The following is a 25445-nucleotide window of genomic DNA, read 5'->3' as shown; positions in this document are numbered from 1 at the left end:
AAGAACCCACTTGCCAATGTGGGAGACGTGGATTTGATCCTTGGGTTGGGAATATCCTCTGGGGAAGGAAATGGCAACACACTCCTGTTTTCCTGCCTGGGAAATCCCATGGACAGAGGAGCCTGGCAGGCTACAGTCCAAGGGCTTGGACATAATTTAGCATCTAAACAATAGCAACAACAATGGATATGAAGAGGGTGCCTGAATGAGCAGTCTTTGAGGTGATCAGCAACAGCCAGAAGCTAGGTTGCTGGAAGAGTCAGTCATCAGGTTGTTAGGATCTGTGCTGAGGACTAAATGTTCCCACCACAGATGTGGGCCCTATCCTTTGTCCTTCAGGCAGAAGAAAAGATCACTGTTACTGCTCAGAACTGGGCTTGTCATTCTTGGGCCTGTGGGAGGTTGGTAGTCCTCACCTCACCTGAGCATTGGCTGTAATGTTTGGGCACTTGTCTCTAATTTACCTCGGAGCGGTCTAACCTCAAGCCCATCAGTGAACTCCAAGATGACAAGCACTTTGGTTTTTTTTGGCTCAGGGGCTGTTAACAGCAGTGAGGGTAAGATGCTGAGCTGTGAATACTCCGGGAGATCCAGATGGAAAAATGCCAAGTCACAAAACAGGTGCACAAGCAGGTGTTGTTGTGCAACCAGAATGGCTTCTTCACTTGGCACCATGGTTCTTCTAAACAAGACTCCCTCCCACCCCATACACATCTGAATGATTATGTAACTGATGTGCATTGAGGACTGGTGCAGGAGAGGGCCTGCTGCCAAGAAGGGAGTTAAAGTTCAGCTAGTTGGGGGAAGAGAGAATTTAAGTTATTAAAATCAGGTTGGTGCTCAATTTTGAAGGCAGTTTACCTGTTGCCTCCATGGAACAGACGTGAAACATGTCTTGGCTTTGAGTTTTCTCCCTGGCTCCTCTCTCTGATTTTGTCTCTATCTTTAGTCCTCTGTCTCTTTGCCTCTGATTCTCTCTTAGTCTGTATTTCCCCGTTCCTGTCTCACTGCCTATGTGCCATCTCTCTGCTGCCTTTCTCTTTTTCTGTCCTTCAGTCTCTGTCTCTGTGTCTCTATCTTTGTTGGAGAGAAAGGAAGCTTCCTTTTTCACTCTTTTTTATTGAATACAAAAAATAAGTGAATAAAAGCAATTTATCTCCATTGTCTAAATGAGAGTTGTTGGATCCTGACACCACCTTCCTCTCATGCTGGCCGAGAGAGTAACTGAGCCTTTTGAGTGGAACCCCAACAAGGGTCCTTCTGCCCAGTGTCACTTGCACCAGTAGAACAAGCCTGAGTTTGGTTCAGAAGTAAAGGAAAATTTTATTCTTTGATTAAAGAATGGAGAATGTGAGCATGCTTTCCCTGAAAGGTGGCTGGAGCATATCCTTCTAAAACAGGGGCCTCTTCCTCCATCTCAGAGATGGAGTCTCAGGATGGAGATGTTCTAACCTAGGCTGTCTGGTCTGCTCTGGAATATAAGATCTGGATCCAGGTTTAGAGTGCTGACTCTAAGGGTGCTGACTCCAGCCTTTTTACCTAAGTAAAGTTAGTGATAAGTTGGGTGGGTGGGCTGTGCGGGGTGGGATGGGGTGAAGTGAAGAAGAGGGAAAGTGAAAAATGGAAAAATGGAACTTGTATCTTAAGGGGATATGTGGAAGGGTGTGTTTAATTTCATGCAAGCTGGAATCAAATTTCTTTGTTTCCAATTCCAGCTTGTACTACTAACTCACTGTGTGATCTTGGGCAAGTTACTTAACCCTTCTGAGCCTCCATTTGCTCGTATGTAAAACAAGGATAATTATGTTATTACATAACATACATACATTACATATATAACATAATTACATAAGGTTGCTTGTGAGTATAAATGAGACAGTCCATCCTCAAAATGTCTAGTGCAGTGAAGCCATCACTCATGATGATGAAAAGGAGCCCCTTTTTGTGTGTGTGTGTTTTAAATTTTTTAATTGAAGGATAATTGCTTTACAGAATTTTGTGGTTTTCTGTCATTCATCAACAAGAATCAGCCATAAGTTCACCCATGTCCCCTCCCTCTCGGACCTCCCTCCCATCTCCCTCCCCATCCCACCCTTCTGCCTGTTGCAGAGACCCTGTTTGAGTTCCCTGAGTCATACAGCAAATTCCTATTGGCTGTCTATTTTACATATGGTATTGAGAATTTCTATGTTATTCTCTCCATATAACTCCCCTTCTCCCTCCTCTCCTCCCACCATCCATAGGTCTGTTCTCTATGCCTGTTTCTCCACTGCTGTCCTGAAAGTAAATTCATCAGTGTCATCTCTTTGGATTCCATATATATATGTGTCAGTATATGATATTTGTATTTCTCTTTCTGACTTTTTTGCCTTTAACATTAGATGGGGCTGGTGCTAACCCTACAAGCTGCCTCCTGAATCACTGTATTTATTGAGTGCTTCTATCAGCTAGATATGGTGCTGAGTTCTACAGAAACAAATAGGAACCTATTTTCTGATCACAGAGCTATTATTGCCTATTGGGTAAGAAACACCACCATGTTCCCAGGCCATTTCAATACAGTGTGACTGATGTATATTGAGATGAAGTAAACACAGGTTGGTGTGGGAAACCAGAATGAGGCATGTTCAGTTCAGTTCAGTCACTCAGTCGTGTCCGACTCTTTGTGACCCCATGAACTGCAGCACGCCAGGCCTCTCTGTCCATCACCAACTCCCGGAGTCTACCCAAACCCATGTCTATCGAGTCGGTGATGCCATCCAACCATCTCATCCTCTGTCGTCCCCTTCTCCTCCCGCCCCCAATGCTACCCAGCATCAGGGTCTTTTCCAATGAGTCAACCCTTCGCATGAGGTGGCCAAAGTATTGGAGTTTCAGCTTCAACATCAGACCTTCCAATGAACACCCAGGATTTATCTCTTTTAGGATGGATTGATTGGATCTCCTTGCAGTCCAAGGGACCCTCAAGAGTCTTCTCCAACACCACAGTTCAAAAGCATCAATTCTTCGGTGCTCGGCTTTCTTCACCGTCCAACTCTCACATCCATACATGACCACTGGAAAAACCATAGCCTTGACTAGATGGACTTTTGTTGGCAAAAGTATTTGGATGTAAAGGCATCCAAATCTGGACCTTGTACTGCTCCTTTCAATTGAGGACCCCAGGCATACTCTGTGCAAGACCTTCTTCCCAGCACATTTAGTAGGTAGGCATCGCTGATGAGAAATGGAAGTGTGGGTCACTCTGTGGATAAAACAGACAGACACCACTGCTGGGGCACTGGACCTTCCTGGAGCTTAGAACATGAATAAAAAGGGAGACCAACCCTTTCCAGCCATTTTGTTTCCTCTTTTGTGACCGCCTCTCTGCAACATGCTCTGCAGATGGATATGTTTTAGCAGCAGGGAGAGCAAGCAGTGCTCCCCGCTCAGAAGGGCCTCCTATTAACACAGTCAGCAGTGGCAGGCATATTCACATTCTGTGGGTACAAAAGGTATTTTAAACAGGCCTGTGTCTTCCAGCTTTATCGCTATGTGGGTCTCTTCTCACAATAGTGTTTACAGAAAAGAAACGGCAGGGTATAGAAAAAATGAAAGTCACGGCTTGTTCTCCAGGAGCAGGCAGGACACAGTAGAACAGCAGTTCCAGTTCCTCGTGGGCAGCGTCAGCAGTTCTGAGTGCTGCTGCCCACCTGCTGGACAGTGGAGGCCTTTGCTGCTTAGGGCAGAGGGGACAGGTGTCCGGGGTGCAGCGAGTTCTCTGCGGCTTTTCATGGTCTGCAGTATAGCACTGTGCTTCTATTTGTATGTTTTCTCTTTTTTGGGAGCAAGAAATTTTCTCAGGTTAGAATAACAGTTTTAAAAGGAATTACTGGCATTGAAACATAATGATGAGGTGAAGACCCCTCTGTGATAAGATGAGGCTTTGGAAGGAAATTCACTGCTGTTGCTGATTTTCTTTTTATCCTTTTCCATCACCACATGGTTCACCACAGCCTCCATACATCATCCTTAGGCAGGGGAACAGAGTGGTTTACAAATAAACACTTCAAATGCTCTGGCTCCACTGTTTACTGTGTGACTCTGTGCCAGGCCGTTTTCTGCTCTGCTTCAGTTGTCTTATCTGTAAAATGGGCATAATACGCTGTCTGCTCCAGAGGGCTGTCATAAGGATAACTATTGAAAGCAGTTCCTGGCTCACACGGTGGATTCTATATAAGGGTTTGCTATTAATATTACTATGAATATACAACCAAACTTCATGATATTCCTTGTGGTGAATTTAAATCTATTTCATGTAGTAACCAACCTATTAATACTGGCTCTGGGGTCAGCTAATGGCTGTGAACCCTGGTTTAGTATTTCCTAGATGTGGGATCTTGGTCAAATTATTAACCTTTTTGTGTTTCGGTTTTCTCATCTGTAAAATGGGGACAAATAATGCTGATCCCCTCAAAGCAGTGTGGTGAGGATTAAATGAGATAATACATGAAAAATAAGTTTCAGAACCTCTCTGTGCCTCAATTCCCTTAAATGCAGAATGGGGATTATCATGGAATAGCTTGTGGGACTGTTTGATGACTGAATGAAGATTAGATACAAATAAGATGTTCAGAACAATGTTTTGGACATATTAAGCACACACTACTCTAGCCATTGTTTTTATTACCTGCCTACCACCCCCATCACATCATCATAATATCACTACTGCCATTTTTTCAGTGTGCAGTGTACTTAAGATACAATGATATAGTTACTCACATATTCCAACTTGTCTCATCTTGTATTTCCTTGGGAATTGGCAGTTTTCATCCCCTCCCACATTTTGGCCTGTTTATCCACTCTGATTTTTTCTTGACTCAATTACTGCTTTACTGAGTACCATCCACACACGCTAATTTAATGGCATGTTATTTGCTGAGTGAAGCTTTTTTCCCCATCTTGCTTCAGTCTGTGAATGGTCTCTTGAGTTTCCTCCTGACATAAAGAACTCAGGTGTAATGTTATTAAAGCTCCCAGTGGATTCCTGGTGTACCCCAGTTTTGTGACTGCTTTTAAGCAATTTCAGAATGTTATTAGCCTGAGGCCTTTGCTCAGGCAGGAAAGTTAGCATTAGTTAATTAATGCTTCCAGTCTTGGGCTCTTTGGAAGTTTTTTATGTTTTACCTTCTGTGATGGTTGACAGAACAGATAAACTCTAACTCATATAATTAAATCCTCAACTTCCTCAAATCCTTTCTGGAAGTGACAGAATGTTAAAAATGAATAATAGCTGAAATCTTCCTTGCATCTTTCAATTATGCATTCAAATTTGGAGCATTCATTGCGTGGCTACTATATGTCAGGCATGTAGGAGAGGAGTAAAGGTGAACATGAGAAGGCCTAGTGGAAGAGGAAGATGTCACAGAAATGCCCAGACCCATATCTACAGTATAAAAAGGAATGAATAGATGACTAAGAGTAATAATTAACCTTTATTGAGCTCTTACTATTGACTGTGCGTGCTTTACCTTATTCAGTCCTTGAGACCAATTATCATTATGCCCATTTTCCAGAGGTGGAAGCTGAGGCTTGAGAGATAAAGAATTTCCTCAAGATCATGCTGCTAGAAAGTGGCAGAACCATCATTGAAATTCAGGCCTGTTTAGGTCAGAGCCCATGATCTTGAATGTTGCACTTCGTTGCCTCTCCACTGATCAGCTATGCAGCTGAAGTTTCAGTGATCTCTGTTCTCATCCCTAAGGGAAAATGAACTGCTGAGAGGTCTTGCTGGTTCCTGTGTCTCCCTACTGAGAGGACAGTCACATCAGATGCAGAAGAGCAAGCTCCTGCTGCCTCCCCATTTACCCATGTGCCAAGGTAGGCTTGGGAGTGAAACAGCGCTGTCTGATGGCTTTGCTGCTTGGGACTGGTGCAGTGTGGCCTAGCTATGCTATTTAAAACAATGTTGATGGTAAGAATAATAATAGCCCATAATTATGCAGCACTAACTAGGTTCTCTTCTAAGTTACTTATTTAATAATCATAGTAACAAATGCTAGTCTCAGCTGGTTTTCTCAGAAGCCTACCCAAGACTAGTATTTGGTATCAACAGTTTATTTGAGAGGTGAAAAAACCTCAGTAAGGAAATGGGAGAGTGCGATGGGAAAGGGCAGGCAATCAATAAAAGGTGGGTATGCACACACCAGCTCATGTGTGTCTTGGACTGGCTAAGGACCTCTCCTGGCAAAGATTCATTCTCAGGAACTTCCGCTTTGTGTGGCAGAGGCAGAATGACTGGCTGCCAGAGAAGGCCCTCAAACAGCTGAAGTTCTGGCTTCTTGCCACATATTGGCAAGGCCCAAGAGCATGTGGGAGGGTGCCGACCCGAGGAACCAGAGGTCCAGGGAACCAGAGATACAAGTGACTTGTCCAGGGTCACATGGCTTAGTGGTCTTATGGGTTGAACTGTGTCCCTACTTCTGCCGCTTCAATTCATAGGATGAGAAACTAACCCCCAGGACTGCAGAATGTGACCTTATTTGAAAATAGAGTCACTGCACATGTAATCAGTTAAGATGAGGTCATTAGAATGGATCTTAATTCAATATGACTTGTTCTTATGAAAAGGGGAAATTTGGACACAGACATGTACATACAGGGAGAGTGCCAAGTGAAGATGAAAGCAGAGATCAGGGCAATGCTTCTACAAGCCAAGGAATGCCAGAGATGGCCAGCAAGACACCAGAAGCCAGTGAGAGGCAGGGAACAGATCTCTCTCACAGCCCTCAGCACGATCCAACCTTGCCCACACCTTGCTCAGACCTTCCACTTCCGGAACTATGAGACAATGAATTTCTGTTGTTTAAACCACCCAGTTTGTGGTACTTTGATAGGGCAGCCCTGGCAAACTGATATAAATGGCAGTTGTTACTTACAGATTGTGATTTCCAGCCCCAATCAGTGAGTGCAACGGACATGGTGTGGGAGAGGGAGGAGGAGGATGGGAGCCAGCAGGTACCATCAGAATGTTAGAGTCCTTGCTTACCTCTTCTCGCCTCTCCTCCTCCTCACCACCAAACATTTATTAAGTGTGCTGAGCTCTTTACATGCATCACTCCATTTAATCTCCATGTAGCCTGAATGGGAGGTAGTATTGGTATCTCTGTTTTACAGACAAGGTGACAGTGGATTCAGAGAGGTTAAGTAACTCGTCTACGGACACAGAGTATGTCTCCTTGCATATGAGCCAGTATGCAAACCCAGGTTGTCTGACTTGTGTTTTGCCACCTCTGCCCTTGCAGCCAGACTGGCTCACATCCAAAGAGCAGACATCTATCTTAGGAGCAACTTAGGGACCAGAGTTGTTGCAGGGGAGTCCTGATGTACAGGGATGGGAAGAGTCTCTCAAAGAGAAACACTAAACAACAGAAGATGAATCAGCACCAGAGCACAAAGTCTTAAATGGATTATTTGAATATTATCTTCTATTCTGGGTACTTAAAGGTGTTCTCCTTTTTGCTCTTTGTGAGGATCTGTGGAGAGAAGGAGGCACTCTGACCCTGTTCCAGAGGTGTCCTGTGAACACTCTGGGCATTAGAGTAACTGAGGACGTGGTCCTGCTGAGCCGCACTTGTTCCCTCTGCTTGCCTGGCGCCTCTCCCCCTTCACTGTTAATACTGCAAGGAATTTGGTTCTTCTGCTGTCAGTTTTTTTTCAACCAGAAAAATGTTCTGCCATGTGTCTTTTGTTCTTTTTTCTGAAGCGGCTGTGAAGTTATAATTTACTGGCATATAGAGAAGAGTGGATTTTTTTCACTGCAATTCCATTTCCCCCCTCCTTTGGGATTCTTGGGAAAACCTGATTAAAATGTCAGCCAGAAGAATGGCCGGTGATTCTTTAAAAGGACTGATTAAACCAGGATGACCCACAGCACTAACAGGAGAAGAAAACCCTGTGGGGATCTGAGCATTTACTTTGCACTTATTTGAGCATAGTAAAAAAAAAAAAAAAAAAGTCAGAATAAAAAGAAAAAGCTTTGATGGAGAGGAAGGGTGATAATAAAATAGTTATTAGCAATGGTAATAATAAGTGCCACTCAATTAAGTCCTGTCCTTGGCCCTGTGCTGTGCCTTTGTATAGTCTCTAACACCCACATTCCTGGAGGTAGGTAGGATTACCCCGTTCTCTGCAGAGAGTAATTCACATGCCTGTGGTTGAACAGCCAGGGCCTGTCTCCTGGGGCCTGACGGTCACACTGAGGGAGGATCCTAAGACCTTTAATAGGAGATTGTCACTCCCAGGACGGGGCTGCATCATGCTTGGAGAACTGATTCCTTCTATCTGCATTTAAGCAGTAACTCCTTCCTGCTTCTCTGGGACCCAGCCTTTTTTGCCCTGATCTTGTACCTGCTTTCAAAATTTCTTGCCAGTTGTTTCCCATTTAAAATTCTCCCTTTGGAGGAAAGCCAATCACAAATATGTGCATGGAATCATCTGGTTCAATAGAAAAGGAAAAAATTGTTGACTTAAGTGCATTATTTTAGTTTTGTGTTTTCTGAGAATTGGATTCTACCTGCTGAACAATCCAAAGAGGAAACATTAAAGTGGGACAGAAACCTGTGGCCTGATTCCCCTGAGGTTATTTGGGGCCCCTACTATACCCTGTGGCTGCACTGTGGAAGGGGGACCAGTGGAGGGTCAGACTGTTGTCTAGTTGATTTTGGCCAGGCTTATCTAGAACCTGGGAGAAGGCGATGGCACCCTACTCCAGTACTCTTGCCTGGAAAATCCCATGGACGGAGGAGCCTGGTGGGCTACAGTCTATGGGGTCTCTGGGAGTCAGACACGACTGAGCAACTTCACTTTCACTTTTCACTTTCATGCGTTGGAGAAGGAAATGGCAGCCCACTCCAATGTTCTTGCCTGGAGAATCCCAGGAACGGGGGAGCCTGGTGGGCTGCCGTCTATGGGGTCGCACAGAGTCGGACACGACTGAAGTGACTTAGCAGCATCTAGAACCTGACCCCACTAGCTTCTCTGTTTCTTCTATCATTCAGAGCCCAGTCCAGTTAAACCACACAGAATCTCGTCTCAGAATCCAGTGCTAACTCTGCTTGTTGTTTTTAATGGCATGAAGCACCATATTATGTTACTCTTTAATTATTGTATTTTATGATGATAGTCCTGTCTGCCTGATGGATCGTGAGCTTCATGTAAGTGTGAAGATATCTGCCTTTATTGTACCTGCCTTCCCTCGTTCCTCCGGCCCTCTGTCTTCCGTCTCTGTACTGATCATAGTGCTAGGCATGTAGAAAGTGCTCAGAATCTACTACTGAATGACTACTAAACATTTTTTCTTTGTCAATTTCTATAATAAAGCGTATGTTCTGTAGAATGAAGAACTGCTCTGTTATCAGGGTTCAAGTTGGTGTGGGTAGCATGAAAGATAAAATGTCAGGAAAAGGAGCGGTGACCATATAGATACTATTCAGCCCAATGTTGGGGAATTTCCTTCAAAGATCACTTGAGCTATCCCTGTGCTGGCAGGGAATGGTGAATGGTGGTAATTATTGGCGCCTGTTCTTTGTCGTGCTCCATCTGGGAACTCCTTTCGAAAACAGACTACATATTGGCAACAAGGAGGACAGTGTGTGTTACCTGAAAAATCACAAACTCAAAACTTTGTTTATAGAGGAGTGGGATAGGTCTGCCCCTCTATCTCAGATGAAATAGCATGTTGTAGTTGGATATTCCCGTGGGTCCCCATTCTCTGTGCTGAGGCAAGTGCAAACAGGGGTAAAACACCTTCGCTCTAAAGAGTCCTCAGGTCAGCTTCAGAGTTTTCTCTTTGTAGAGCAGAGGACCACGCTTGTTGTTTTCACCCAGTTACCTGTAGGACCCCTGGACTATTCACACCACTAAAGAATCACATCTTCTAGCCAAGGATAGAGGTAATACAGGAAATATCTTGATGTTACTTTAGGCCACATTTAGAAGAGACTTGGATCCTGCAGTTTTCTCATCTCTATAAAAAATACAATCAAAGTGTTTTCTTCCCTGGAGGGAAGACATCACTAATTTGTGTGGACCCTAGAACATGCATTCTCTCTCTCTCTTTTTTTAGTCTTTTCACACATGCTTCCTACCTTCTTATTTTACAGGAATCAAGAGACTATAGAAACAAATCTCAGCTATCAGTCATTTTCTTCCTGTTTTTAATCCTCCCATGTTTTTGTTTAAAAATCTACCCCAAAGGGAAGAATTGAACTAATTTTAAGCAGATTTCTTAAATGCAAAAATATACACAAAGGAGCAAAGGGCAAGAATTTAAATTACGTGAGATGATGAGTTTTTTCGGATAATACAGTTATTTGATAACACTGGCTTGTCCTGAAATTTCTCATTTGCAATTAGATGTATGCTGCTTTTTTTGTATTCAGGAGAAAATGTTACCAAATGGACTCATGGGGTTTAAAAGATTTACATTAAAAATGAAACAAAAGGAAAGAAAACAAAAACCCAGGCTAGTGGTGTTTAATTCACTAGGGATAGGGAACTGGAAATATGACCCTGGTTTCTTAAGCATCTTTGTGAGGATTCACAGAACAATGGTATTTCATTCAGGGTTGGCAGGAGCTTGGATTAGTATCTAGCCCAAATACCTAGAGCTTGAGTCCTTTTTTTGGTATGTGTGTGTGTGTGTTAGTTGCTCAGTCATGTCTGACTCTTTGCAGGCCTGTGGACTGTAGCCCACCAGGCTCCTCTGTCTGTGGAATTCTCCAGGCAAGGATACTGGAGTGGGTTGCCATTCCTTTCTCCAGGCCTTTCTTTGGTATCTCTACCAAAAGGTCACTAAGCCTCACTGGAATAAGTCCAGGGATGGGGAGCTCATTATCTCCTGGGGTATATCACTTTATATATGAATGGATATATAGGATTTTTTTTTTTTCCTGTTCCAGGTGCATGCTTGGAGAGTAAGTTCCCCGACCAGGTATTGAACCTGGGCCCTCGGCAGTAAAAGCACAGAGTTCTAACCACTGAACCATCAGAGAATTCCCATGTAGGAAGTTTTTTATGTTGAACAAAAATCTATTCAAACATTTTTATTGAGTACATACCATGTTCCAGGTGCTAGATATTGTTTATATTCTGAAGATATAGCAATGAACAGAAGAGACAGAGATCCCTGTACTCTTAAAGCTTGCTTTCTGTGGGAGAGTGAGAATGAATAAAAGCACATAAAATGAAGAGCATGGCAGGGGATAAGTAAGAAAGGAAGATAGTGCAAGGGTGGGCACTTTCAGTTTTAACTAGGGTCGTCAGAAGTCACTGACAAGTGACTTTCAAGTGAAGTACTGAATAAGCCATGTGAGTATCTCTGGGAAAAGAACATTTCAGGCAATAGAAAGAGTACATGCCAAGGCCCTGAGGTAGGGGTGTGCTTGATGTGTTCATGGAGTAGCAACAAGACCAGTGTGGTTGGAGTGGGGAATACAAAGGGGACAGTGGTAGAATGTGAGGTTAGAAAGAGAATGGGAGCCAGGTCATGTGGGGCCTTGTGGGTCATTGTAAGGACACTGGATTTCACTCCAGATAAGATGGGAGTCATTGGAGGGGGTTGAGCTAGGGACTAATAGGATCTCACTTATGTTTTTAAAATATTTGCTCTGCAAAGAGACTATACAGTGAAAGGGGTGGATTTAGAGCAGTTTGGAGGTAGTTGGCCATAGTTCAGACCGGAGATGATAGTGTTTTGGATGAGGGGAGATATGAAAGTGTTTGGGTCCTGGACATATTTTGAATAGTGCTCTTCAAGTTTGACCTGCTGATTAAGTCTATCCCTGGAGTGTGTTTTTTTTTTTTTTTTTTTTTAACACACGTCATCCTTCTTCATATCTTCAGACTAAAATAAAATAGGACAAATCTATCCTTTGACACACCCCTTTGCTCCCCATGCTTCCCTTGTGGCTCAGTTGGTAAATAATCTGCCTGCAATGTGGGAGACCTGGATTCGATCCCTGGGTTGGGAAGATCCCCTGGAGAAGGGAAAGGCCACTCACTCCAGTATTCTGGCCTGGAGAATTCCATGGACTTGTCCTTGGGGTTGCAAAGAGTTGGACACCACTGAGCGACTTTCACTTTGCTCCCCATAGGCAAGCTTTCTAATATGTGGGATGTGTATCCTTTTGTTTGTGTGACTTCTTATAAATCAGGCACTGTTCTTTTGTAATAGATTTTTAATTTAAATAAGTGGTATTGTGGTACAGATCACATTTTGTTTCTTCCTATATTTTAAAGATCTATCTGTGTTGCTGAATGTTCCAAGATTCTTCTGCTGCTGGCTGAACCGACTTCCTCAAATGAGACCATTGAACTGTGAAAGACTATGTTAAATTAATAGCATGGTTCCCTGAGGTTTTTCCTCTCCATTCCAATCCTGCCCACCTCTTCCAACTATTCCCAAATAATATGGCTTTGAGCCTTCCTGTGGTCCAGCCACTCTTCTCTGAGCCTGCTATGACTTATCTCTGCTCACCGACCTGGGCTTCTGAGAGCAGCATCTATGCCTGGAGACTCCTTCCCATTTGCCAGATGTGGAAATGAAGTTTTGTAGCTGAGAAATGGGTGTAAGGACTTCGGGGCTAAGAAAATAGAAGCCACAAGATAAAGTGAGACCCAAGATTGCACATGTGCCCAGGGTAGACCCTTGCCTCAGTTTTCATGGGCACAGTAGAGTAATGGTTAAGAGCTTAGGCTCTTGAACCTGATATATGTAGTTTTGCCTTCTAGTTCTTCTTCCTGCTGGTTACATGAGTTTGTATCGATTGCTTAGCTATTCTGAGCTGCATTTTCACCCATTATAAAATGGTGATAATCATAACACTAATTTCAAAATGATATTTTTAGTATTAGATGCAATACTCTATTACCTTTTGGTATAAAGCCTGGCACAGACTGGGTCTTTGGTAAATATTGGCTATAATTTTAAGCTTAAATTCATACAAACCCAGATTGTCACAAAAAATGAACCATGGGTGTTTATTTGCACTGCAAAAGATGATAGAATAGTTTTCTTTTAATAGCAGTTTCTCTAGCATACTTGCGATGTGCTTTGTGTGTCTGCTCTCAGTCGCTTCAGTCGTGTCTGACTCTGTGCAACCCCGTGGACTGCAACAATGCACCCCCGCCCCCAACACACACACACTGCCAGGCTCCTCCGTCCATGGGATTCTCCAGGCAAGAATACTGGAGTGGGTTGCCATTTCCTTCTCCAGGAGATCTTTCTGACCCAGGGATCCAACCTGTGTCTCTTGTGTCTCCTGCCTTGGAAGGCGGGTTCTTTACCACTAGCACCACCCAGGAAGCCCTGCGATGTGCTTTCAGTGCCCAAATTGGGTTATACGTGGCTTTTCAGCAGGATAGACTGGAAAGACTGGTTTACTTGTATGATGACAGTGTGGGAGATGCACTGTATGATAGTAGAAGCCTCATTGAAAGCTTGCTGGCAAATACAGACATGATGATGTTATTGAGGGTTCTCTCTTTCTTTCTTTCTCTGTCTCTCTTACATTCTGTACAATTGTAGCCCTAGCAGTGGGGTATACTTTTTAAAAGATCTTGAGTATAACACTGTATTTTCAGAAGTGAGGTACCCTATTTTTTTCCCAGTGAAAACCTATAATAATGAAAATATAGAAGAAGAGAACTTGAAGAGACTGAAAGAATTTAGTGTCACTGATATCGCAAGATTGAAAGACAACTCAGAGGTCATCAAATGTTCCCTTCTCTTTCCACAGATGAGGACAGTGAGGATTAGAGAGATGGGGTGACTTGGTCAAACTCACCCAGCTTCTAAATGGCACAGCAGGGACTCAGTTTTCTTGTCCAGTATTCTTTTTTCTACAAATGGTTCCTAGTAAGGGTTGGATTCAGAACACTCATTTTGAGGGTTATTTTTGTCTTGAGAACTCAGGGAATGGAATTTGTACCTTTCCTTGATAATCTATCCCAGAAAGAGAATTTTTCCTTAAACACAGTCCAACTGTCTCTTGGAGTAATTTAAATATCCAAACTCAGGCCTGCTGTGAAAGTATCATGGTACCGTAACTTTTGAATATGGTCAAGAGAAAAAACACATTTTATGCTAGGCACATTTAGGATGCTTTGTCCTCCTTTTGCCCTGACTCAGGCTTCTCAAAGGCTCTTCCTTACTTCTTTCCTCCTGTATTTAATGTGTCTCCCACTGCAATGTGAGCATCATGAGGACCAGGGTCTTTATATGTTTCATTCTCAGTTGTATGAATAGTGCTTGGCACAAAATAAGTGCCAAGTGGATGTTTGCTGAGGGACTAGTATGTTTATTGAGTGCCTACTATGTGCCAGGCACTCTTCTTGGCATCCTGGATGCAGAGCCTCCCTCAGTATCAAGAGTAGGGAAGAGGAGGGAGAAAACACATCTGACTCTGATAGAGAAGTGAGGTTTAAATTCATCCTGCCTGTCCTTGGCAAACTCAGAGGAAATATTTTGACTTAAGAACAAGCAGCTTCTTTTCCTGACCCTCACATCACTGTAGTCACTCCATGCCTTACCACACTACCACAGGTCACACATGTATCTGCTTGTACACACACTTGTGGGCCAGTTTGATGTGGCTTAAGTAGCACCTGAATTACCATGTATTTCCCTAATGTTTGTTTCTCATACCCTTGCTTGTTACCTAAAATCCCCACTGTTGAATGATTCTCTGTGTTAAGGAATGTCTGTAGTAGACCCATTTTAAATAATAAAAATTTTCTCTAGAGACACCAAGCATTAACCATAAACAATGCCAGAACCTTTATATGAATTATTTTTTTAGGTTAGCCATTGAGAAGAGTTGGAGAAGCCAATGGCACCCCACTCCAGTACCATTGCCTGGAAAATCCCATGGATGGAGGAGCCTGGTAGGCTGCAGTCCATGGGGTCGCTACGAGTCGGACATGACTGAGCGGCTTCACTTTCCCTTTTCACTTTCATGCATTGGAGAAGGAAATGGCAACCCACTCCAGTGTTCTTGCCTGGAGAACCCCAGGGATGGGGGAGCCTGGTGGGCTGCCATCTATGGGGTCGCACAGAGTCAGACACGACTGAAGCGACTTACCAGCAGCAGCAGCATTGAGAAGAACAGAACTTATGGGAAATGAGCATAAATAGTTAGGTTCTATTGAGGGAAGAGAGAGAAGAGGAAGCTGGGCATGTTCTAGAACACTGCTACTCAAAGAGTAGTCTGGGGACTGCCCTGGTCTATAATGTGATTAGTAGCTTGCAGCGTCACTAAGCACTCTTTTTAATTAAAATGATTTGTTTTTTGGTATTACGACTTTTCTAATTGAAGGAAGCAGCATAATTCACATTCGTTCAAGTATAAACCTCTTATTTTGTCATTGTCTGCTAACAAACAGCTGATGGACCAGCTATTCAGGAACACTGCTTTGGAAGATTGGCTACTGTCTGGGTAGGTAGTCCTATTGAAGCATTGTGGGAAAATCCCAGGGCTTGCAGGGGCAACGTGAAGACTCTGTTCCCTAGATATGAGCATCAAGGATAGAGGAGATCAATTTTGCTTATTACGTCACAGCTTTGCCTAGGGTCAGGTTTGACTAAGTTGTTTTGTTTTTCCCCCTTCATCATCTTGACAAATACATGCTAAGGGGGCACAACACCTTTAGTTTGTTGAACATCAGTGTGGTGGAATGGAAAGAACAGTCAAATAGAAAAGAGCTCAAATCCATGGTTCTCCACATATCAGCTTGGTGATTGTGAACAAAATTCTTAACTTTTCCTGTTTCCCCTTTTATAAAGGGGAGCTACCGTAGGAGTTTTATTATAAGCATTAAGTGTAGAGCATCCCTAAAAGCAGAGTGTCAGGCATAAGAATACTTCTTTGAATAGATGAAGTGATTGGTATTTCCCATACTCTATCGCATTTACTCCTCTCAACAACTCTGGGAGCAATTACAAGCCCATTTTATAGATGAGGAAACAGAGAGTTAAAACACAAAGCCTAAGAAAAGTTAGACAATTTACTTGAAGTTGAGACCAAAGCCAGGATGACTCATAGATCTAAAGAACGGCTCTAAAGCAGCACCCACAATTTTCCTGAAGGCATCCTTGTTTTATCTGATACTAATCACTTGGTTGTGTGGGCAGTGACTTGATAAAGGAAACTGAAGTGAATCATTAAACCTCCAAGTTATTGTCTCCACTTTACAGACTATGAAAACGATGTGGGTGAGGAAATTCTATCAAGCACTTTAATATGGAGAAAAAGAAAAATAAAAAAGGTGAGATCTCGCTCAGGAGCTTTATAAAGGTCAATAGGATTAATATACCCTTTGAACATGGTTATTTTAGCTGAAATAAGAAAATGGCATGGGGGAAACTTCACAGAATACTCATGTAGTAAAAATGTATTTACCCTTTTTCTCTTCCTTTGTGGCGAATGTGTGATTACTTGAAGCAAACTGGTAGAATAAATGGCTATACCCAGAAGTTGTGTTCTGGAAATGGGTTGATTATCTGTAAATGTTATTTTATATTCTCAGATTCATCAAAAATCATCAACTCAAGGTACCTTGAAAAGAATGAACAGATAATGGGCAACTAAAATTGATGGATTGGAAGCCCGAAGAAAATGTGTGCTCTTGGGGATATTTGCAGTGGCCTCCTAAGTTCTTTACAGTTTAAACAAACTACCTCTAACTCAGTTTATAGGTCAAACTTCATTTTTAACCTCCTGTAAAATGAAAATTAACCTTGAAGTGAATTCACAGAATTTCCCAGGTAGAAATGAGAGTCCTAGCAGACATTAATAAGTGTTCTCAGGAAAAAAGATTATGTAGTTAAAAAGTTTTGAAGCTACTGGGTTCAGCAGAGGTTCATAGATTTCTTTAGTGCAGGACTTCTCAGAGGCTCTAAGTTCTAATGTGGACCATAAGCCTCTTAGAGGGCTGCAAATAGCATAAACTTATTTGACTATCCCTGCATCCCCCTATATATTTTTTCCCACAGAATGCTTTTTAACGTCTTGTGGGGTTAGTGTCCCAGGGAACATACTTTGAGAAATATTGATCTTCTCTGTGTGTGTGCCAAGTCGCTTCAGCAGTGTCTGACTCTTTGAGACCCTATGGACTGTAGCCTGCCAGGCTCCTCTGTCCATGGCTAGCACTCCTCCTTTCATAGTTTCACAGTTATGTGCCTTATATTTAATGTCTTAGTTTTGTGTCTGTTTATGAGGTGTGACTATCAAGTAATACAATTTTAATTTTGTAATCATAAAAATATTGCTTGGAGATGAGTGTTATCTTCACAATAGAACCCTTGGGTGTGTTTATTCTTAAGTGTCTTGATGATGGTGCCTCCATTCAAAACAGCTTCAGAGCTTTTCTTTTGGTTATCGCTGTACTCACATTAGCAGACCTGCTCACAAGAAATCAGCCTCAAGACTGCAGAGCAACAACTGACTGGTGTTCTTGTGGTAAGAAAGAGCACTGGATTAGGGCATCAACAAAACTTTGGTTCTTTTAGCCTCCACTTGGCCACTAACAGGTTAAGAGACTTTATCTCTTAAACTCTCAGAGCCTGGTTTCGTCATCTGTAAATCTGGTCACTAGAATAGCTCCTTTGTGGGGCCCTTGTTTGGATTAAATGAGATAATGCTTGTGGAGATATTTTACAGGATATGTATTAATTGTGTAGGCTCTGGAAGGTGACTGCTTGAGTTAGCTTCACAACTCTACTGTTTGCTAGCTTTCTGGCCTTAGGAAAATTATTTTACTCCATTTCTATCTTTTAGAATCATAAGCATTTCTACCTAATAGGATTGTGTGGACTAATAAAATAGTTTATGTATAGTGCTTAGGCCAGTGCCTGAAACATAATAAATGTCCTATAAATACTATATGCTATTAATCTAACCTGTAAAGAATTAGGTGGATTTGAAAGTACTTCCCTTTCAGGGGAGCTCTTGATTTTGTTAGGAGTGAATAGGTGGGAAAGCAAGGTAAAGAAAAGATAATTAAGAGAACAAGATTTGAGAATGATAGCTGGGGTAAAAAGCATATTGGCTAATCCTGGGTCAGAACAATCAAAGTTTGTGTATTAGTTATTTTCTGTGGTGGAATAATAGTGTCACAAGCTCAGCATCTTAAAACAACACACACTTATTATCTCACAGTTTATATGGGTCAGGAGTGTGGGCATGGCATAGTTGGCTCCTCTGCAAGGTTGCAGGCTATTAGCCAGGGCTGTGGTCTCTTCTGAATGCTTGGCCAGGAAGCGTTTATGTCCAAGTTCACATGGTGGTTGGCAGCATTCAGTTCCTTTCAGAATGTTGACTTGGGGCTTCCATTTCTGCCTGGCTGTCAGTTGTAAGCCACCCTCAGCTTGTTACTATATAGACTTTTTCAACATGATGACTTGCTCCTCAAACCAGCAAAGGAGACAGTGTCGACTAGCCAGATGGGTTACAGCCTCAGGTAATATAATCATGGGCACGCAGTTTTGTATATACCACTACCTTTACCCTATTCTATTGCTAGAAGTGAGTCACAAACCCTGCCCACAGTTGAGGGGAGGGGATACCCTAGGAACACAGAGGGGATGAGGTCATGGGGCACCCTAGAATCTGCCTGTTGCAGATTGTTTTCAGAAGTCAAGCCCAACTTAAAAGGATGAGGATCACAGAAAGTACCCCTGAAACCCTTTTAAAACATGACATTTTGGGAACAAAAGCAGTGTGGTTGGAATATGTATAGTCTCCCAAGATGATCACTTTGAAAGGACAATACCTATTTCAACCAGAATTTACATTTGGTCATGCTGCTAGAAGCTGTTCGTGTTATTTCATACTCAGACTTTATCATTTCCAAAACTAAAAAGATTTTCCATACAGTCTGCATTTTTTTCATATACTTTAAATAATCCTTTGGCATTCTGCTTTACATGGACTTTCCCCTAAAGATCTGCCTAGGCTAATACATAAGTTGACTAAAGGTGCTTTTGTTATGCAGCAAATCTTAGATATGACCTCTTATTGCCTACAGAGATCCCTTTATTGAAATTTTCTTGAGTTTGTACATTCAAGGCTCTGAGTTTGTACTTAATAGTACAAGTAGTTGCTTTTGTTTGGCTGTATAGGCCTGTAGGAGTTTGTGTTCAATAGCTCTAATGGTCTTTATTATAATTAGTTACAATCACCAAGATTTTGTTATTGAACCTATGACATTGGAGAAGCGTTGTGTAGATCTATGTTATGCTCACCTACATGCTAATCACCTTAATGGAGAATGACACACACAGGCATCATAAAGAAACTGAGACTTGGTAAATACCTTTAGTGAAAACAATCTCAGGGCAAAAGGTCATCCTAACTTTCAGGTATAAGGAAGCTATAAAGTCAGCAAATCATAGGATATGAAGATTTATTAATATAGTGTGATGAAGACAGATTTTAGGTTGTGCTTGAATAAGGGAATATGAGATAACAGCCAACCACATGACAAATGGAAGTGGACAGGAAGGACGTTGCTCAATTTCTGCTCCACAGAAATCACAGTGAGCCAATAATAAATGCTTTTGGATGCTGTGATTGCTCCCTGGAAGAAAATCTGCTGTGAAGATTTTTCAAAACTCTGATCCATTTCCAGAATTTTCCAGTCATGTTATTGATTCATCATTTTCTCTTCATTTGAAACATTATTTATCAGTGACTTTGGTTTGTGGTTGAGTTCTACTGAGAATAAAATCAGCAAAAGGTTTCTATTTGAACTTCATTTTTCTTTGGATGTTTTTGATAGAACCAATAGAACCTGGAGTGTTTTTGTCATAGGCAAGCATAGGCTTGTACGTAGTAAAATCTGATATATTCATCACTGAAACTTTGGGTCAAGGTAGAGCATGCTGGCTGTATAAGTAAATGAAAATTTTCTTTTAAATAGTATTGTTTTGGCAAATTAATACTCTTAGGCTCATACTTAAATATCACATTCCTGGAATGAATCAGCTCAAGATCCCTAAAGAGAAAAACTAACCATATCTATGACAACATCACTGAACCTAAATGGATCTCATCCTCATGTTAGATTTTAGTCTAAGTTCTGCCCTATATATGACACTGGGCAGTTCACCTAATCCCAGACTTGGACATTATATCAATATTAAGGGCTTTGAGATCTAGAATCTCATAAGACCTAGGGAGACAGAGGGGCAGCAACTTTTTACAAAGAATGTCAAATTTCTAACTTCTGATCTTTTAGTATTTTCAAGGCACTGTGTGTTGATTCCTATGAGCAGATGTGAGAAAGGAAGTACAGAGATGATAAAAGGATGAATATCAAGTCCCAGACTGTCAAAAGGCAAGTGTTATTGATCAGTGTAGCCAGAGGTATCGGAGAAGGCAATGGCACCCCAATCCAGTACTCTTGCCTGGAAAATCCCATGGACGGAGGAGCCTGGTAGGCTACAGTCCATGGGGTCGCTAAGAGTTGGACATGACTGAGCGACTTCACTTTCACTTTTCCCTTTCATGCACTGGAGAAGGAAATGGCAACCCACTCCAGTATTCTTGCCTGGAGAATCCCAGGGACGGCAGAGCCTGGTGAGCTGCTGTCTATGGGGTCGCACAGAGTTGGACATGACTGAAGCGACTTAGCAGCAGCAGCAGCAGCCAGAGGTATTGAGCATTTTCAAGTGCAAAGCATAATGCCAGATATTACAGAGAGTACATAAAGGATTATGACATGGTCACTGCCTTAAAATGCTTATAAGATAGAGGAAAAATAAATATTGATAAGTAAATAAAATAAGTGAAGGCAAGTCAGGGTATAATGTCACAGAAACTGTTCAGACCAGACATTACTGAGGTTTACATGGAATGATCCTGTCTAATTTGGAGGGAGTGGGCCCATAAAAGCTTTCATTGAAAGATGACATTTGAAATGGACTTTAAATGATGGAGAGGAGGTTGCCTGATAAAAAATGGAGGGAAGAAAGCCTGGGGTGGAGGGAGATGCAAAAACTACAGCTTGGAGAAGGTAAGACATGGGCTTTGGAGATAAAATTAAATTAAAATTAAATCGTCCATTTGGTTGGAGAATGGGCAGTTGTGTTGAAAGAGCAGGCAATGGGCTCATGACTTTATCAACAACAAAAGTATGAAAGCCTAGATGGGTTATGTGATTGGGCATTCTGGCTCATGCAGCATACCGACCTTTTCAGACAGACTCATTTTTATCTTTATGCCAGTAGAATGCATTCTAAGGATACAACTGTCATTCAAAACAATATCATATCTTTTGCACTGGCCTAGTGTAGTTACACAACTTTTATCTGTGTAATGCGATGCTTTCTGATAGCACTAGAGAAATAGCTAACATCTTCATTATTCAGCAACATCAAGCACCATACAACATTCATTTTGTCAGGAGCATAAAAAACTCTTCCAGGCTTCTATGTGGAGAAAACCACTCTCTCTTTAGTGTATCCTCTTGAACATGAAAATGGTCTGGTGCTTGAACGGACTATTTCTAAACTTGGCTAAAAAATGTTGTACTTCTTTTATTTTTATCACCTGGTCGCTATCACATTGACATTGCTTTTGGGTATAACTGTTCTTTAAATATTTGTCTTGACTTCTTTGGTGCACCTACGTTTAAAAAATTCTATTTATATATTTTTTCGTGTTACTGAATTCCACAGTAGCTGCCTGCATTGTCAAAGGGCCACGTAAAGGTATGTAAGGGATGAGTTGCTCTTGTGCAGTCTGCCTTGTCTTTGTCAACTGCCGGCACAACTCTCATGAATTATGTAAACTTCTGTCCTGGAGTGAGCCCAGTAGTGCCTCAAGTATTCATAAAGAAGTCTCTCGAAGCTTCCCTCAAGGAATCACACTCTCAATGGTAGTGAGTGAAGTGAAGAGGCAGCTGCAGTTGTAAGGCTGAAATAAACACGGGGCCAAAGTCCTGAACAGAACTTTGGGCATTTCCGTGATCTATGTCTGTTGGGGTCTAACATCAAAGTACTTTTATAAATGAAAGAGACTGATCAACGAGGGAGCAGAGCCAAAGTAACAACAGCCCCAACTTTAGCAGCAAAAAGCATTTTCCAGGCACACGCGCCTACACAATCAAAATGTAAGTTTCAGAAACTAATGTGTGCTTTTACTATGTGCAATGCATTGTGATTTCTCCTGTCCACTTCATTCCATTCCATTCCCTTTCCAAGGAGATACCAATCTAAATGTCTCTGGATGCTTGTTGTCTTTCTTTTTAGCTTAGTAGAGAGCTGGCTCTGTAGCCTTGAGTCACTCATAGCAAGAACAGGGCTGTGCTCTAGAGTTTCCCTATTATTTCTGGAAGCAGGAAGTCCCTGCAGTTAGCTATTCCCTCAGTGTAAGTAAGGGCTTCCTTGATAGCTCAGTCGGTAAAGAATCCACCCGCAATGCAGGAGACCCCAGTTCAATTCTAGGTCGGGAAGATCCGCTGGAGAAGGGATAGGCTACCCACTCCAGTATTCTTGGGCTTTCCTGGTGGCTCAGCTGGTAAAGAATCCGCCCGCAATGTGGGAGACCTGGGATTGATCCCTAGGTTGGGAAGATCCCCTGGAGTAGGGAAAGGCTGCCCACTCCAGTATTCTGACCTGGAGAATTCTATGGACTGTATGGTCCATGGGGTCGCAAAGATTTGGGCAGACTGAGCGACTTTCACTTTCAGTGTAAGTATGTGGGTCCCTCTGGACTGATTTGCTTACCATGGGCATCCAGTCTCATCAAGTCAGTAGGGTGATGAGTGCTTGGTGATCTTGTGCATGCTGTTTTTTCTCTACTTGTCAGTCGTCTTCCTACAAATCCTATTTTATATTTACTTCGCATGGTGTTGGAAATGTGTGTTGATGACCACATATCCCTCACTCCCCCCAAACTAAGAGACACATTTGAACTGGTGGGAGGGGGTATTTTGAAAAAGCTTAGCAGGTATCTCTGGCTCGTGCCTCCCCATACCCAGTGATGAGAAGCCTTGTTGTAGAGCTATAGAACACTATTTTAAATAGTGGAAGAACACTACTCTTCCACTCTGCAGCCAGGTTGTTCTGGCCTGAGAATGTACAAATGATGTGGAGTGGGAAAAACTGTGGTGCCCAGGTGTAGGGGGCGTGCCAATGTTCATAAGCGAACTGGGGTTTTGGAAAAAAGTTCCCCATTTTCTCCTCCCACTTTAAGTGCTTCAGGAAGGTACCTTGAAAATATGTATGTCAACTCTGTACTACTGACATGTGGGCTAGATAATGCTTGTTGTGGGAGGCCTGTCCTGTGCATTGTAGGATGTTTAATACCATCCCTGGCCTCTATTCATCAGATACCAGTTGCCCACACCCCTGCCTCTGAGTTGTGACAATCAAAACTGTCTCCAGACATTGCCAAATGTTCCCTGGGGACCAAAATCATCCTTAGTTCAGAATCACTGCTTTAGATGAAATGTAAACATTAATACTTTCCTGTATACATGTCATACTAATTTTTTTGTGAAAGGGTCAAAACACTTCTACTCTGAACACAATAATGTCAAACATTTAATAGTGTTCCTGCTTATTTTTGATATATGTGGATATTACATTCTCATATATAGATGTTCAACATATTTTTACAGCGGCCATTAAAATGCTGTAGACTACTACTCAGTATAGCAGTAAATATAACTACTCCCCCCTCCCTTTCTTTGATCTATAGGGTCACCAGGGAGAATACTATTAGAAGGACTTACTAGGTAATGAAAAATGGAGGTTCTACTAGATATTGATTAAAGAGCAATGTCTTAACAGTAAGTCCCATGGTTAATGCTACAACTTAATAATAAATAAGCATCAATAAAATGTATTAAGAAGTCATAGGAGTTTCCGAGGTTCATGTTTACAATAGAGTTCACAGTGAGCCCTTTTCAGAAATGAAATACAAAAATGTTTACATGGTGTCATTCTAGCCACATTGGCAATCTAGTGTCAGCTTGCCCCACTGCCTGTCCTATTCTTAGCTAGTTTTCTCTTTCTTCCTCTCAATGTGTTCTAGGAAACGAAAAATACCTCAACCTAAACAAAACATAGGACGGAAAGGGAAGCAACTGGGAAAATAATAATCACACCACACATTCCAGAGCTTTTGGCTTCTCTGGTCTTTTTAATAATCCCTCCTATAGTGCGTCTCCTCTAGCAGAACGATTGCCTGCTGATCGGAAGAGGGTGTTTGCCAGGCTTAGGAGAAGCCCAGAATCACTCAGAGAGAATGGAATGTCCTTTGTATCCAAGAAACAAACAGTAGTTAGCCTCGCAGCATTTAATATCCACGGCAAGGTGGAGGTTACTAGAGAAAACTGAGAAAATACTTTGGGACTTGCTTGTGAAACCTCAATTACCAAGGCTGTTTGGCTCACAGAGAAAGGAGCTAATTGTTTTTGAGCAGACTATTTTTCTTTTTTTCATTGTTCCTTCTTCATTGTCTTTTATTTGCACTCATTCTTTTTGTTGCCCCTTTGCTCTATGAAAGATGTACATGCATGTGTGTTCATACACACATAAGCATTACACACACACAGTGACATTTCTATTGGACCTGCATTTCCTTTCCTGAAAGCTACGGAAATGGAACAGGAACTCAGCCTTTGCACATGTTCTCTTAGCTTTAAGTATCACTTTGTCTACATTTTGCTTACTTTTGAAAAGAGAGAAGGAAGTTGAAAATATATTTCAAAATATTTTTTTTAAAAGATTTTCTACAAAAAGCCTCTGACAAAATTCAGCACCCATTTATGATTAAAACTCTTCAAAAAATGGGCATATAAGGAACCTACCTCAACATAGTAAAGGCCATATATGATATGCCTACAGCAAACATTATTCTCAATGGTGAAAAACTGAAAGCATTCCCCCTAAGATCAGGAACAAGACAAGGGTGTCCACTTTCACCAATATTATTCAACATAGTTCTGGAAGTCCTAGCTATAGCAATCAGAGAAGAAAAGAACGAAAAAGAATCCAGATCGGAAAAGAAGAAGTAAAGCTCTCACTGTTTGCAGACGATATGATACTGTGCATAGAATACCCTAAAGATAGTATCAGAAAATTACTAGAGCTAACCAGTGAATTTAGCAAAGTTGCAGGATGCAAAATCAATACACAGAAGTCACTTGCATTTCTATGTACTAACAATGAAAAATCAGAAAGAGAAATTAAGGAATCAATTCTATTCACCATTGCAATAAAAAGAATAAAATATCTAGGAATAAACTTACATGAGACAAAAGAATTGTACACAGAAAATTATAAGACACTAATGAAAGAAATGGGTGAATTTAACTCAGATGACCATTATATCTACTACTGTGGGCAAGAATCCCTTAGAAGAAATGGAGTAGCCATCATGGTCAACAGAAGAGTC

General features: G+C 41.8%; 1 protein-coding gene and 1 non-coding gene across 3 annotated transcripts in view; one reads left to right on the top strand and one right to left on the bottom strand.

Annotated features, from left to right (window-relative positions):
- The window catches only part of LOC145544904 (uncharacterized), a 216956-nt gene that overhangs the window by 80968 nt on the left and 110543 nt on the right, over positions 1 to 25445 (top strand). The window contains exons 2-5 of one of the 2 annotated variants that reach the window (XR_014081701.1): positions 2926 to 3206; positions 5744 to 5859; positions 16235 to 16305; positions 16567 to 18685. Coding sequence is in view for 1 of the 2 variants with exons in the window: in XM_081588292.1 (XP_081444418.1) it covers positions 5744 to 5859; positions 16235 to 16305 (187 nt within the window). In the remaining variant the exon portion in view is untranslated. Of the gene's footprint in view, positions 1 to 2925; positions 3207 to 5743; positions 5860 to 16234; positions 16306 to 16566; positions 18686 to 25445 lie in introns of those variants that run through there. The other variant, XM_081588292.1, reaches the window with a different exon arrangement.
- On the bottom strand, positions 10961 to 11033 carry TRNAK-UUU (transfer RNA lysine (anticodon UUU)). The gene has a single exon. It is a non-coding gene; the product is annotated as a tRNA-Lys (tRNA).

Source organism: Giraffa tippelskirchi, chromosome 1 (assembly GCF_054371585.1).
Source record: "Giraffa tippelskirchi isolate mGirTip1 chromosome 1, T2T-mGirTip1v1.2.pri, whole genome shotgun sequence".
Classification (NCBI taxonomy): domain Eukaryota; kingdom Metazoa; phylum Chordata; class Mammalia; order Artiodactyla; family Giraffidae; genus Giraffa; species Giraffa tippelskirchi.
Note: the sequence above shows the minus strand (reverse complement) of the source record. Positions and strands in the feature narration are given on the sequence as shown.